This window comes from Musa acuminata, chromosome BXJ3-8, assembly GCF_036884655.1.
Source record: "Musa acuminata AAA Group cultivar baxijiao chromosome BXJ3-8, Cavendish_Baxijiao_AAA, whole genome shotgun sequence".
Lineage (NCBI taxonomy): Eukaryota > Viridiplantae > Streptophyta > Magnoliopsida > Zingiberales > Musaceae > Musa > Musa acuminata.
The window spans coordinates 45,588,260-45,601,813 of NC_088356.1; the positions used below are offsets into that span (position 1 = coordinate 45,588,260).

The 13,554-nt window shown below is 35.6% G+C and overlaps 1 protein-coding gene and 1 long non-coding RNA gene across 4 annotated transcripts; one reads left to right on the forward strand and one right to left on the reverse strand.

The window, feature by feature from the left end:
• The first annotated feature begins 1,789 nt into the window (after positions 1 to 1,789).
• On the forward strand, positions 1,790 to 13,552 carry LOC103996245 (uncharacterized). Of its 3 annotated transcripts, none has more exons than XR_001979264.2 (3): positions 1,790 to 2,332; positions 10,520 to 10,718; positions 10,800 to 12,529. It is a non-coding gene; the product is annotated as an uncharacterized LOC103996245 (long non-coding RNA). The 3 variants fall into 3 exon arrangements; XR_010498649.1 differs by lacking the exon at positions 10,800 to 12,529 and adding an exon at positions 12,998 to 13,552 and having other exon boundaries at positions 1,793 to 2,332; positions 10,616 to 10,718; XR_010498648.1 differs by having other exon boundaries at positions 1,794 to 2,332; positions 10,616 to 10,718.
• Positions 3,314 to 9,588, reverse strand: LOC135645027 (disease resistance protein RPM1-like). Its single transcript, XM_065163056.1, has 2 exons — positions 6,723 to 9,588; positions 3,314 to 3,920 (listed from the first exon to the last, which is right to left on the reverse strand). Exon 1 carries the CDS (start codon positions 9,512 to 9,514, stop codon positions 6,767 to 6,769), a length of 2,748 nt encoding a protein of 915 aa, XP_065019128.1. The 5' UTR covers positions 9,515 to 9,588; the 3' UTR covers positions 3,314 to 3,920; positions 6,723 to 6,766.
• Positions 13,553 to 13,554: the final 2 nt, after the last annotated feature.

Here is a 13,554-nt window from a genome sequence, read left to right on the forward strand (position 1 = left end):
TATATGAGAAAGATCCTGCTGTAATCAGTGAGGTCAACAATGATTATGTTAGCACTACTTAACCCATTTTCCAAAAGCACTAAGTAGCTAAGTAGCAGCTTTCAGAAAGGGATTAAGACAAGGAATCACCTCCAAAAATGATTATGTTACCCTCAACAATGAACTTTCCCTGGTCAAGAGTGTTAACCCATTCTCCAAAAGCACTAAGTAGCTAAGTAGTAGCTTTCAGAAAGGAATCTTGTTATGGAATGTTGTTACCATTACACTTTCTGTGGATCTCTTCAATTTTTGTGGCATTTAAAGCTGTATATTCAAAAGAAAATACAAGCATGTGAGAAGAGAATATAGGAAATCCAAGTAAGGAAATGTGGCTAAGCATTGGAAGACTGTCCTGAGAAAGAAGAGAGAAAAGTTGCTTTGAGGATGTGAGATATGAATGATGTCCTCTCTTTAAAGCAAATAATGCACATAGAAGAATTGAAGGATCATGCTCTTTCTATTTTTAAAATTTTTTATTCTCTTAAGTATTCTTTTTTATCTGATACATCACAATGTAATTTTTACCGAAACATCCATCCAATCTCTCATCTCTTCAATATTTTGTGACTAGCTTTGAGGTTGATCCATCCTGATTGGATCCGAATCGTTGACTAGATCATTTTAACAATATGAATAATCAAAACCAATTAAAGAAAGAGCGAAATAAAGAGGGTCATTTGAACTCATGAAGATTTTTTTTATTAGGCAATCATTAATCTCAAAATCTTAAATAAACACTAACAAAGGAGAGAGAGAGAGAGAGAGAGAGAGATAAATCGCTCTACATTGACTTGTTGACTTGGAGCTGGTCAAGTCAACACAAACTGACATTTCAAATCCAACACCATACGAGTCCGAGTTGGAGTCAGACAAACTTCAAATAAAAGTTTGGCGACCATCAAATCAATCACATACGATACTAATTTTGTTGTTCCAACCCATTAATAAGTCTGGTTTTGGTCCTTTGCTATCTCCCCCACAGTTTAATTTTCTACATTTTTGACAAAAAATAAAAAAATATTGTTTAATATTTTTCAACCATTAACGTAAGAAATTGATTAACTTGAGTTGGAATCCTATTGAGAGGTTATCTAAAAAGAGAAGATATATATATGTGTGTGTGTGTGTGTGTGTGGTTAAAGATTAAAATGCAAGCTCCAAAGTCACATCACAAAAGATTTGAACTAATTTGTGATGAGATCTAAACACAAAATTCAGACAAAAATGATCAAAACAGGCCAAACTTTATATTCCAAAAGGAAAAAAAAAGGAAATAAACAATGAATACAATATGGATGTAGAAAAAATGACCTTTCCATGATTTTTGAAAAATACATTTTCATAATTTTGTTAATGTATGTTATGTTCCATAATATGTATTTTTCATGGAAACAATACTGTCAGCTATATTCAAGTACTGACTACATAAATATTTTTGTCATCATTAAGTTCTGTACAAAGCCATATTAATAGTTAAATTGAATATATATATATATATATATATAGAGCATTTAGTACAATTTTTCTTAGACTCCCTCTCATTTAACCCTACTGTTTCTCATACTACTAATATTAATTATCTCATATTTTTTTAAGAAATTATCCAAATCATCTTAAATGTTACCATCTCAATTTATCCTCTATCTATTATTTATAAATACAAATATTTTTTTTAAGTACCTTCATACATCTATAGAAACACATATTTGTGTATATAAATTGACACTTCTCAACCGTCTTAATATTTTCATTGGGCCGAACGTGTTGAGGTTAGAAATGAGGATTTAAGCCCAATATTGTTCTAAATTTGCCTAATTGACAGGCCCATGAGATCTCATCATCCTCCGATTGTGCGGAAGAATGTGTTCAGATCATGGCTAAAGGAAACAGACACCTCTTCTTTTGATTTCCCAGCCAATCGAGGCGATGCTCCATGACAAGTCCTGCGTGAGATGATATGGTTACGAAACGGGTTATTGCTTCCTAGGCCGCTTAGGTTATGATGCGGCAGTCAGATTTGGTCTTCGGCCTGGACGTGAAGGTCAGATGCTCGACAAAATGTGGCTGAAGTAAGTGGGAATCCAGTAAAGGAATTGGAGTTGTGACTTGAAACAGCGGGATGAAAGAATGCTGTGAAGCTGAGAATTTCGGAACTAGTTGTGATTCTTTTTAGTCTGTGTAGCAGAACAATCGAAATTATAGCTGAGTCATGGGCTGGACTTCGCAGCACTGTTCTTAATGGCTTTGTTCAGGCAGTGTCGATGAGTGGATTTCTTCTCCAAAGTAGGCTGAGGTATGCAGGAATTTGTTATTGAGTTCTGGTTCATGGTTAATGCAAGGACATATATCATATTAAGCAAACTTTCTTGTATTTGCAATTATATTTTCAACACTTTAATGGGAATCATTTTTTAATTTAAATTTAGAGCACCTTTGATAAACCAAAAACTTCTGAATGTGCTCAAATATTACTAATTAAGATATAATTAGTGAAGAGAGGAAATATTACTTACCATACGAAAATAAGAGTGTAGATAATTCTAGCTTCGTATTCTGACAAGATGTCTTTGAGCATACCAAACATTTATTCCTCACCTGTAAAGTTACTGGGAAAATTTGGGACAAATTCATGGGTTAACGTAAAGAGGATCCCTGTGTGTGAGTATGCAATTCATATTAAGATAAAACTTTATCATCCATAATGTTCGAGATTCCATCAAATCTCATGTAGCCATGTTGTACATCACGCTTTTGTTTGTTGTTAGAGCCTCTTCTAGTGAAGAGGTGCACCAACCGCTGGGCTAAAACTCACTTGATGAAATGCTATTAATATCAATTATGCATTTTGGAGGCTTTCTTCATTGTTACTCTCCAGTCCTTTTTACTGAATAGACAAGACTCACTAAACATGCTAGTGACAAGGTGGGTTACTTGAATGGTTGTGTTGTGTGCTGACTGATATGTTGAATTAGAGATTGTTATATTAGTTATCAGTCTAGAACAACTCATATATTGAGTCAAGTCCACCTAAATCTTGTATACCTGCACTACATCACTTATGTTCAGCATTTTGTCAGAGTAAATGTATCATTCACAGGCTAGACTTAACCTTAAATCTTTGTAGGTTATGAGCTAAATCTATCAACATGGCTGTTTTGAGGTTATTTAGGAAGGAATCTGCAAATTGGAGTCACATTAGTGGAAAAAACTGGTGGAATGTGTTTAATACATATAAAACTTTTGGTGAACTAACCTTTTGAGTTGAGTGGGTTTATCAGTCTGAGTCTGTCGGACTGAAGCTGAATGAAATCAATCAAAACCAATGAAAAGTAAATCTAATTAGGCAAAACCTGCAGAATCTATGAAACCTTATTCTGAATCTCATATAAAACTGAACCAGACGGCAGGTCTTTTTTGGGATTTGTTATGCCTATGTCACATCTGTTTTGGATGAAATAGTCAGCCACATGACTAAAATTCAAGATATTCAGAGAGTATCAATACAAATCCAAACATTTATATGCTAGATTTACTTTTACAATCTCCAGCATAGATAACTCCATTGTTGAATATAATTTGTGCTTGCAAGTATTACCTTCGAGCAAGTATGTCATTGATGGAAGTAGTCATGCCAAATTTGTTACAGAATTAATACGTGCCACAGCAATGTTTTGGATAACGAGAATATCTTGAAGGTATTACGGTGCAATAGAAAACCAAGTATTGTATCTGAGAGAATAGCATCCAAATAAAAGACGAACAATAACCTCAATGGTTCTCAGACATGATTTTCAAGAAATATCTTTGTTGTGATGCACAGCTAAAGGCAGAAGATTGTCAGATCTGTACAGAAAATTCCTTAAATACCTTTTTGTGCAATCCTGGAATAATAGTACAGTTAAAAGATAGAACTCATTTGATATATTTGTTGAACTAAGACAAGAATAACTAGGAAGCATAAATGTGCATCCAAGATTATGACAAGGTTTATTATATCATGGATTTTTGGTAGAAGGATATGTGCTATGATAACCATGCCTTTTTCTACCATATCAAACTGGTTTCTTAACGAGACTTTGCATGAGTCTTAAATATTTGATTCGAGCCATAGAAGCATGATTTGGAAGCTTAAATGTGTAGCAAATATAAATCCTAATATTTGGAATTTTGATTCCATCTATCTTGTGCTATATCCATGAAGAATTCGGACTAAACTAGCACTACAAGATCTTACAAAAAAGTAATCCAAAAGCTTTTTGGTCTTGATGCATATTTTTGTTATCAAAGAAAGTCGATCCATTCAAGACAGAACAATATAACAATGTTACCAAAAATTTGAGCTTTTATTATTATCATTTTTGATATAATTGAACCGATAATTTAGGAAGGCCAAAACATTCTAAGCTAAGATACTAAGCAAATTAAGGGATTCAGTGCATATCATGATGCAAAAAGTCCATACCATACTTCCCACATGTGACATATCAAGTAAGGCTAAGCGAGCTGCCTTGTATCACACTCATACTACAAATGTCTAAGGCACTTCCCAGTCTTACATTTGTAAATGTTGCCACTTTCTCTAACTGCACGTGTCCAAAGTCATATATACCTACACCAACTTCAGGATTCTTGCATCTCTACTAGTGCTGGTAAATTAGAAATCCTCTTAGTGAAAGCACTATATTTTGGTTTTTTACATCAAAAGTTGGAGATCAATCCACCATGCTCCACATATTCTACGGTTTGTATTCCATCACAGAGAGAATAACATGGAATATCTGCATTTCCAATTGTACATATCTTAATTCTTATTATTCTTCAATGCTTTTTTCATGTTTGTTGAGAAAATGAGTATGTGATTTTGTAAAAGTGCATATATTAGTTTTTTGATGTTTCCTTTTCAATAAATTAAATATTCATTTAGGTTCTCAAAATTAGGTTATGATAATTACCATCATCTTAAATGATGTATATTGATGTCAAATTTGGTTTTTAAAGAGCCTTTACTTTATTAGTTTGTCAAACACCATCAAATGTCTTATAATACGTAAAAGAGATGAAATTATAACAGAGCAAATTACTAAATAGGTTAACCTACACATTCAATTAATTTTGATATGTCATAATTGTAACTGGAAATGAATTGGACCAATTCACATCTTATGGATGCTAGAGTTATTTATAAAGAAAGGAAATTAACCATATTGGTAGGAGCATGAGTTTTCAAAGTGACTCACATATAATCAACTATAAGAGAAAATAAGCCTTTTAGCTTGGGCAACTTGGGATCAACTATATTGATCCTTTTTTGTCATTGAGCCATACTAAGGCAACACCATTAGTCAAATAAAGGACAATGAGGTCCTTTTTATAGTTTCTAAAAATTCTTCAGAGATTTTCAACTTACCTCATCCAATCGACACACTTTTAATCTTCTTTAAATATATCTTCCTCGGTTGATTTACACCTAATAGTTCTTGGAGTAAAATAGCATTTTATTGTCCTTGAACGATAACTTGATAGTCAATTTAGTATCCAAATTGTTAATTTTTTACACTTCTAGTCCTGGGTGGTTGGGCCATTAGTTTTGCCTATGTGGCTGATGGATTCTATGGGTTCAAACTGAAAGCCTTCAAAATAATATGACCTCTATTTGTATTAATTGTCACTAATCTAGCCTGGCAACTTGAGTCATCGGTAACATGGCATAAATTGATAACATGTTCAGTAACCCATGACACTGGTGAAAGAGGTTACATCATCTAAACAAAGCGATGACATTTTTGGTAAGCTAGCATATGTTTGATCACTAATGTGACTGTCAAAAAAGGTCACATCATCATTCTTCACAAATCCCTAGGCTAGATATTAAATGACTAGGAAAATGAAGCATCATACTATCTTAAATTTGTTGGAAGGATGATGCCAACCATGTAGGGACAAATTGTAGCTGAAAGGACTTGCAATGGCGGAAGTAATGATACAAGGACAAAATTGACTAAATATTTTGTACATGAAATAAATTTACTCTCAAGACTGCACAGGGACCAATAGTGATATTAGGTTGAATTTGTGTTAAAAAACTCTCTCTCCCTATTCATTCATGAGGGAAAATATTTATTACTATTGCTAAGATCACCTGACAGTCATTAGGATTTTTCAGGTTAATAATTGATCCACAGAATTTCTTGGTTATTATTGGTTAAATAAATTACTTATTTTCTTCATGTCTATTTTTCTTGTGATTTTGAAATGTTTTTACAAGATATCTTTGCTAAAAGCACTTGATATTCATAAGGATTTTTCAGGTTAATAGTTGATCCACAAAATTTCTTGGTTATTGTTTAAATTATTTATGTTCTTCATGTCTATTTTTCTTGTTATTTTGAAAATTTTGTACAAAATTATTTTTGCTCATTCTTGGTTATTATGTATTTCTAAATAAAGTTGATCTGAGTTGATTTAGACTACATATTCACAAAAGATACTGAAATTTACCAAAGGACCTTACAAATATTTTATAAATGGCCAGATAAATTTATAGACCACATTTGGCAAGACAACATTAATTAGGTGGCTATAGAGAACTTATAATATGTTTCAAGAAAAAAGGAAAACTAAAATAACATAAATAATTATTTTTAAAAGCTGAGCTTAGTGGAAGAGAAGACATGGGCACTCACCGAATGATCACTTGAGTTCCTCCTATCGTGCTGGCTGTCAAGTTCTAAATTTCTTCGTACATGCGGTTTTCATTATCATAAGATCTTATAATTGGAATGTGACTAACTTTCTGATGATCCATCCCTCCAAGCCTCCGTAACCTTTGCACAAACACCTCAGGCATATCAAATAAATGAAGTTCCTTGAGATTTATTAGTTGCTCAATCCCTGTAGGAACCATTTTTAACTGCATACATGATCTGATGTACATCTTTTGCAGGTTTGGCATTGCACCATCCACAATAACATAGTTCAGGTTGTTCAGCCGTTCTAAATCCAATATCTTAAGCTTTTGAAACCCTCCTTTCTGACAAAGTAACTTGAGACCATCGTATGCATGGATTAGTGTGAGTTCAATTAGATTTGGAAGAGCTTCAAGAATTCCAAGCGAGTTCTCTTTCAATCTGGACCACCTAAGCCGCATCCTAACAAGGTACTGTAGTGAGGAAATCCAATTTGGTAAAGTCTCCAAGGGTCCTCGCAAATATAGACGTTGAAGAAGTGGTGGGGGGGATTTCAAAGATTGCAGATTGAGAAACTCATCCATGCCAATAGATGTCACTGAAAACGATCGAAGCAGTTCCATCTTCTCAATGGATGTACAAAGGCCTGGTCCATCTTCTCTTCTTAGTTTCACTATGCCCAACCTCTTTAGTTGGGTTAGGTTTCCTAGCTCTCGAACTATGCCACTGTCTTGATCTGTCTCTAAGTATGTGAGCTTCTGTAGTTCTCTTAATCTACCTATTCCTTGGGGCAACTTCACACCGTCTGCATGGTAGAAAGGTGGGTGATTACCAGTATAATAGTGGTAAGCAAGAATGTGGCGTAGTCTCTGGAGATTTATGATAGTTTTTGGTAATTCAGTGACATAAGTACCTTTCAGATCTAAGGTTTCAAGGTTATTAAGCCTTCCAAGAGACTTTGAGAGTTTGTTAATCCTTGTATTTCTGAAGCTCAAGTACCTCAAATGGGGTAGTTTTCCAAATTCCACAGGAAAGCTATCAATTGGTGCACCCTCCAAATCCAAGATTTTCAATAATTTCAGTCTGTTAAAAAGGTTGCCCATAGAAGAGATAGAAAAGCCATTTTCTCCAAACACAAAAAAAGCACGTAGGTGGGACAAGTCTATAGTTTGTAATAGATGCTCACCAGTGTCATGTGTGGATAAACGTCGAATTCTTCCCAGAATTCTTCCCTGAATCTCTCTGTTCTGTCTGATCAGAGCTGTGCTAAAATTCTCCTCCTTTGACTTTAGAACAATAAGATCATGGATAAGATCGTGAACCCGGCAACTTCGGACTCTTCCATAGTCATAATGCTCCGCCACTTGAATCATGCTTCTGTCAATAAGGTCATTAAGATATTCCACTGCAACCCTCTCCATAGTCTCACCTTTCTCACTTTCTATGAATCCTTCAGCAATCCATAGTCGAATTAGAGTGATGCGCTTGACTGAGCACTCTTTAGGAAAAATGCTGAAGTACAAGAAACATGACTTGAGGAAGTAAGGTAAATCATTGTAACTCAATAACAGTATTCTCTTGATAGTTTCAAGTTTAGGATTGTTGGCCAACTCAGCATGAAGATTATCACGCATTGTTCTCCATTCCAAAACACCTTCCTTTTTGGACAAGAGACCAGCTATTGTCACAATTGCTAGAGGTAATCCTTCACAGACTCGTACAATGTCTTCAGAAATTTCCTGCAACTCTGGTGGGCAAACTCTGCCAGGAATGGATCGGAAGGCCTTCTTGCAGAATAAAGACCAAGCTTTTGTTGGAGGCAGTGGTTGAAGTTTGTAGACATGACCAGGTGTTTCTAGGCATGAGATACCCACATCCCCAATTCGTGTGGTGATCAGAATTCTACTACCACAATCATTATTTGGGAGTGCATACTTTAAATCATCCCATGCGTTTATATGCCAAAGATCGTCTAACACAACTAGATACCTCTTGTCCTGTAGGAATTGCCGTAGTATATCAATTAACTGAATGTCCCCCATCGTTTCAATTCTACCAGGAAGTACCTCATGTCTTTCCTCGTAGAACTGGCTTATGATGCTTTTAAGAAGCTCGCTAACTTCGAATGATTGTGTGACTGTAATCCAAGCATGGCTATTGAACCATCCTTTAACTTTTTCATCGTCATAGATTTTCCTAACAAGAGTGGTCTTCCCCAAGCCACCCATACCAACAACTGAGATCACCTTCAGATTGGATTCTCCTTTCACTAACCATCTGATGATGTCCTCTTTAGGTTTGTCAATACCCACCAGTTCAGCTTCCTCAATAAAAAGAGCAGCCACATGACGATCATGCAATCTCTCCCTAGATGCAATAGAATTTAAGTTGAAATTGTACATATTTCTTCTCTCTGAGATGTTATGTACCTGGGCTTTAATGTCTTGTATTGCAACACCTATCCTGTGTCGAGTACGCAAATGCTTGAGGTGGTGAATACCTTTACTCAGGAAGCCCAAAAGTCGATACTTATGAGGTTGGCCAAAGTGAATCATGTACTCCTCAAGAAGATCCTCAATGTCATATGCTATTTCTCTTAGTTGTTGCATCCATCCTTTTATTCCATCTTTGTCTTCACTCACATCAGTTTCCCTTAGAAACATTTTTAGACTCTCAAGCTCATCCCTGATATCTTTGATGCCGGTGTTGACCCCTCCGAGCAACTGTTGTTCTTGTATGAGCAAGGAGTCCAACTTCTGGAGAGCAAATTGTAGAGTAGCAGTAGCCATTTTCCTCGCTTTTTCTCTCTTCTTCTCTCTTTGAAGATGTCTTTTGAGGGGAATGTTGAACTGTCAGATTGCAAAGATTAAGTAGGTTCTGAATAATCGTGTACTGTTATAATATATAGAATATAGAGAAGTATGGTGGCTTCTTTATGCTTATACAAGTCTGATCATAGTCTGTGGCCAGGTCAAATTGCAAAGTTCTGCATCATTATGTACCATAATGTGTATATGATATGGATAAATATGGTGGTTGCTTTGTTATATTTTGGCTCAATTATTCTTTGTTGACCGGCTTTGTTCTTGCTGTGAAGTTTCTTGGACTCAATTAAGATTTGGCATCTTGATATTTCATTCAGATTTGGAACCAGTGAATTAATTTTGATTCCTTCCCATACACAGATTCATCATTCTGCACCTGTATCTCTTTCTATTAGGTGTAGTTCTGAGGAATTGTTTTTAGGGGCAGTTGAGAGCACATCCAGAGTAGTATTTTTTGAGTCTCAAAGGCTGTGTTGTTTGTTAGTGGGTATATATGAGGTTAACTTTTACAGCATTTATCTAATAATTACACTAACATGCAGGATACTTTGATAGAAATGAAATTTTAAAGAAGCACACTTGACCAAATCATCATATTCATTCCTTTATCTTAATCAATTCTTAATCTTGCCAGTTCAGGTTCTATACACCTGATGTCATCCCTGATATCATACTAGTTTGAATAAGAAAACTTTGAACCATTCAATTTGACCATTCATTTTTGGGTTTCTTAAGCTTGGCTATGCCGCCAGCCAGGATGCAGCTTTGAGCAAGGCTAGAGTTTGGATACTCGTGGTATCTTTTCTTTTGAAAGGGAAGATTCATGCATTATTAGATATGAATATCTTGCTAACTTTGTTTATTCAAGTTTGATGACTTTTGGCAAATAATTTCCACCCAGACAGATCAAACTTGTTATTTATGCAGATTTGGTGATCCAACCTCATGATTGATTCCTACTTGGTGTAGGAGAACCATGATTTCTGCGCATTGAACAACTCAAGTATGTTGTTGTTACCTTCCATTACACTTGGAGCTCATGGTTGGACCTGTTCCATTTTGCAGCTTAGAAAATGCTTCAGAAGGAAAGAATAGTCAACTGGGATTTGGAACTTGGAACTTGAAGGTGACTATTTTGTCTTGCCTGGTGCTTACTTGATGGCTCCAGGTTCGTCTGTTCTTATAGCCATGTTTCTTTTATTGCTTTATCCTGTCATGTTCTTATAAACAAATTAACTGGACTATATAGGATCCACATTCTCATCCAATCAGGAAGTGACAAATCAGCAGGGGTAATGCACCTGTGCCCTGTCACAGTTGTGCCTGCTTGTTGAGTGCAATTACTTGACATATTACTTCAGAATGGACAACTAGATGGTGCATTTTTTTCCAGATATGTTCAGTCTCTCAATCATATTTAATTGAGTCTGCACTATTTTGTTCTTGAGTGCCTCAGCAAATGAATAGGACCAGAATCATTATATTCCCAGTCAAGTATCTCTTTTCTTCCTTTTGTTTTTGTTTCTGTTTTTTTTTTCTCAAATGAAGACATAAGTTGAGCTGTATTTGTCTTCCAACACTCGACTTGATGTAAAACCAACTATATTGTATAAATTTAGCTAAAACTAATAAACAAGTGTCGCCAAAAGATGGAGTTGTAGTGCACAATTAGCTCTTTTGTTCTTCCCTACACTTTATCCTCACTTATAAATGACGTGTCCCAATACTCTTTTGTTTCTCTTTAGTTCTTGCCAAGCATCCAGGATAATATTATAGGATAATATTATGATGATCCTAGAGGTTGCTCATTCCATATATAAGACCAAGGGGAAAAAATCCTTTAGTCATCATTAAAGTTGACTTAGAAAAGGTTTATGATAGATTGTCATGGAATGTCATTGACAATGTGTTGAGGGCTTTTAACTTTCCTGAGGTTTTTGTTTCCTGAATTTATGCTTGTGTCTACTCCTGAGCATGCGTGTTTGATTAATGGATCTCCTTCCCATTTTTTCAAATATGCTCAAGGTATTAGACAAGGCGATCCACCTTCACCTTATCACCTTATCTTTATATCTTAGTGGCACAATTGTTGTCCCATTAATTGGACAAGGCTACTCTAGATGACAAAAGCTTATCCCTTTTGACTTCAAGCACAAGTATAAGCTTACTCACATGATGTATGCCGATGACATAATTCTGTGTTTTAGAGCAAACAAAAAGTCTTGCAGAACTATTATTGAAAATTTTTGGGATTATGAAATTTTTACAGGCCAGTGTTTGAACCGTACTAAATCTGAAATTTTCTTTCCATGTGACATTGATCAAAATACTAAAACTTCAATTTGTAATTTTTTTGAATATTACAAAAGATAAATTTTATTTTAAATATCTTGGCATCATGATTTTTCCTCATCGGCTACCAATTTCACCTTTTGATGATCGTGTTCATGCTATTAAAAAAAGCTTAGTTCTTGGCATGCAAAGTTTCTGCATTACTCTTATAAAATCTGTCGTGTTGGCTTCTTTCACATGCTTTCGGTGGATGCCTACGCATATTTTGAAAACCATTAATAGAAGTCTACAAACGTCCTTTGGCATAAAGCCTCTTCTTTAAGGAATCTGCATTTGCTTTCTTGGAAACTGTTACTGCTCCCAAAGATCAGGGCGATCTTGGTATCCAAAATATAAATCTCACTTCTGTTGCTTTACGGGCTAAGAGAGTTTACAATTACTTAAACAAAGCTGACAGTATATGGTGTAAAGTGATTTATGATAAATATCTCATTGGCAGATTGGACATTGCTCTAATGCAAGTTGGTTCTAGCATCTATTTACTCGGGCTATGTGGGATTTGCGTTCTGCATTTTCCTGTGTTATTGGTGATGGTCGTTTTGTTAATGCCTTGGATCATAGTTGGATTTTTTTTTAGATGCCGATTTCTTTCAAGCCAACTTTTCTTAATATGGAATGTTTGCATGAAATTTCTACAGTTTCAAGCATGATTTCGGATCAAATCTGGAATGTTGACAAGTTGAACATATTTTTTGGTCCGCTGCTTTCTAATCTGGTTTTAAAATTGGATTTGTCGAGTTTTTCCTCTGATGACAAGTGGGTTCGGACACCTGAATCCAAGGGGCAATCATGAACCAAGGCTGCTGCATATGGCTTTTTAGCTTCGCAGTATGCTACTGATCATATTCATCCTATTGTGTGGTCTAATCTTTGGAAAATTCTTGTTTTCCCCATACAATCTTCTTCTGTTGGAAACTTTTGCATGGTAAATTGCCTACTTCTCAGTATCTGGCTAATCTATGTATTAGGAAGGTTGCGACCTGTTATCTATGTGGTTCGAATGATGACAGTTCACCTCATCTTTTGTTTGGATGTTCCTTTACACAATCTATCTTTTCAATTATTAATTAAACATGAGTTAGACTTTTCCTCTAGGTTTTATGATCGGTGGCATACTGGTGCATGGCTGAGGGAAGCAAATGATTTGGTCAAACATACTTGTAGAATATTATTCTGGTTAAGATATTGAGCAGTGAAACAGATACCCTTGGAACTTAATTGTTAATCATGTTGGTTCTTGCGTCTATACATGGGCTGTATCTTTCACTTATTTTCGACCCAAATCTACCCCCAATATACTGTAATTGGGTCTAGATTTGAGATCCACACCTCTTCTCTGCCGTGGAGGATTCAGGTCAGCCCTTGTATATGGAAACAGAGACTGCTCCATTTGATCTTCCAGCCAATTGAGACGGTGTGCTATAATGACTTGTGCATGAGAGACTGGTGCAGCCGCCATGTTTTGGTCGGAGCAACCACCAGGTGCTCGACAAAATGTGCCTGTGGTGTGAGTTCTTGTTCGTTCGTGGAAGTTAACCAGGTTGAAATAGTATGATTAATGAATGTTGGGAATCCAGAACCGGCTGTGTTCGTGGCAATTGGGCTTTACTGTTGCACCAATTTTACTTGCTAAGTAGTTCTTATTTGATAGT

Excerpts from the sequence above, each read along its gene's own strand:
- LOC135645027 (XM_065163056.1), bottom strand. The coding sequence starts at position 9,514 with ATGGCTACTGCTACTCTACAATTTGCTCTCCAGAAGTTGGACTCCTTG.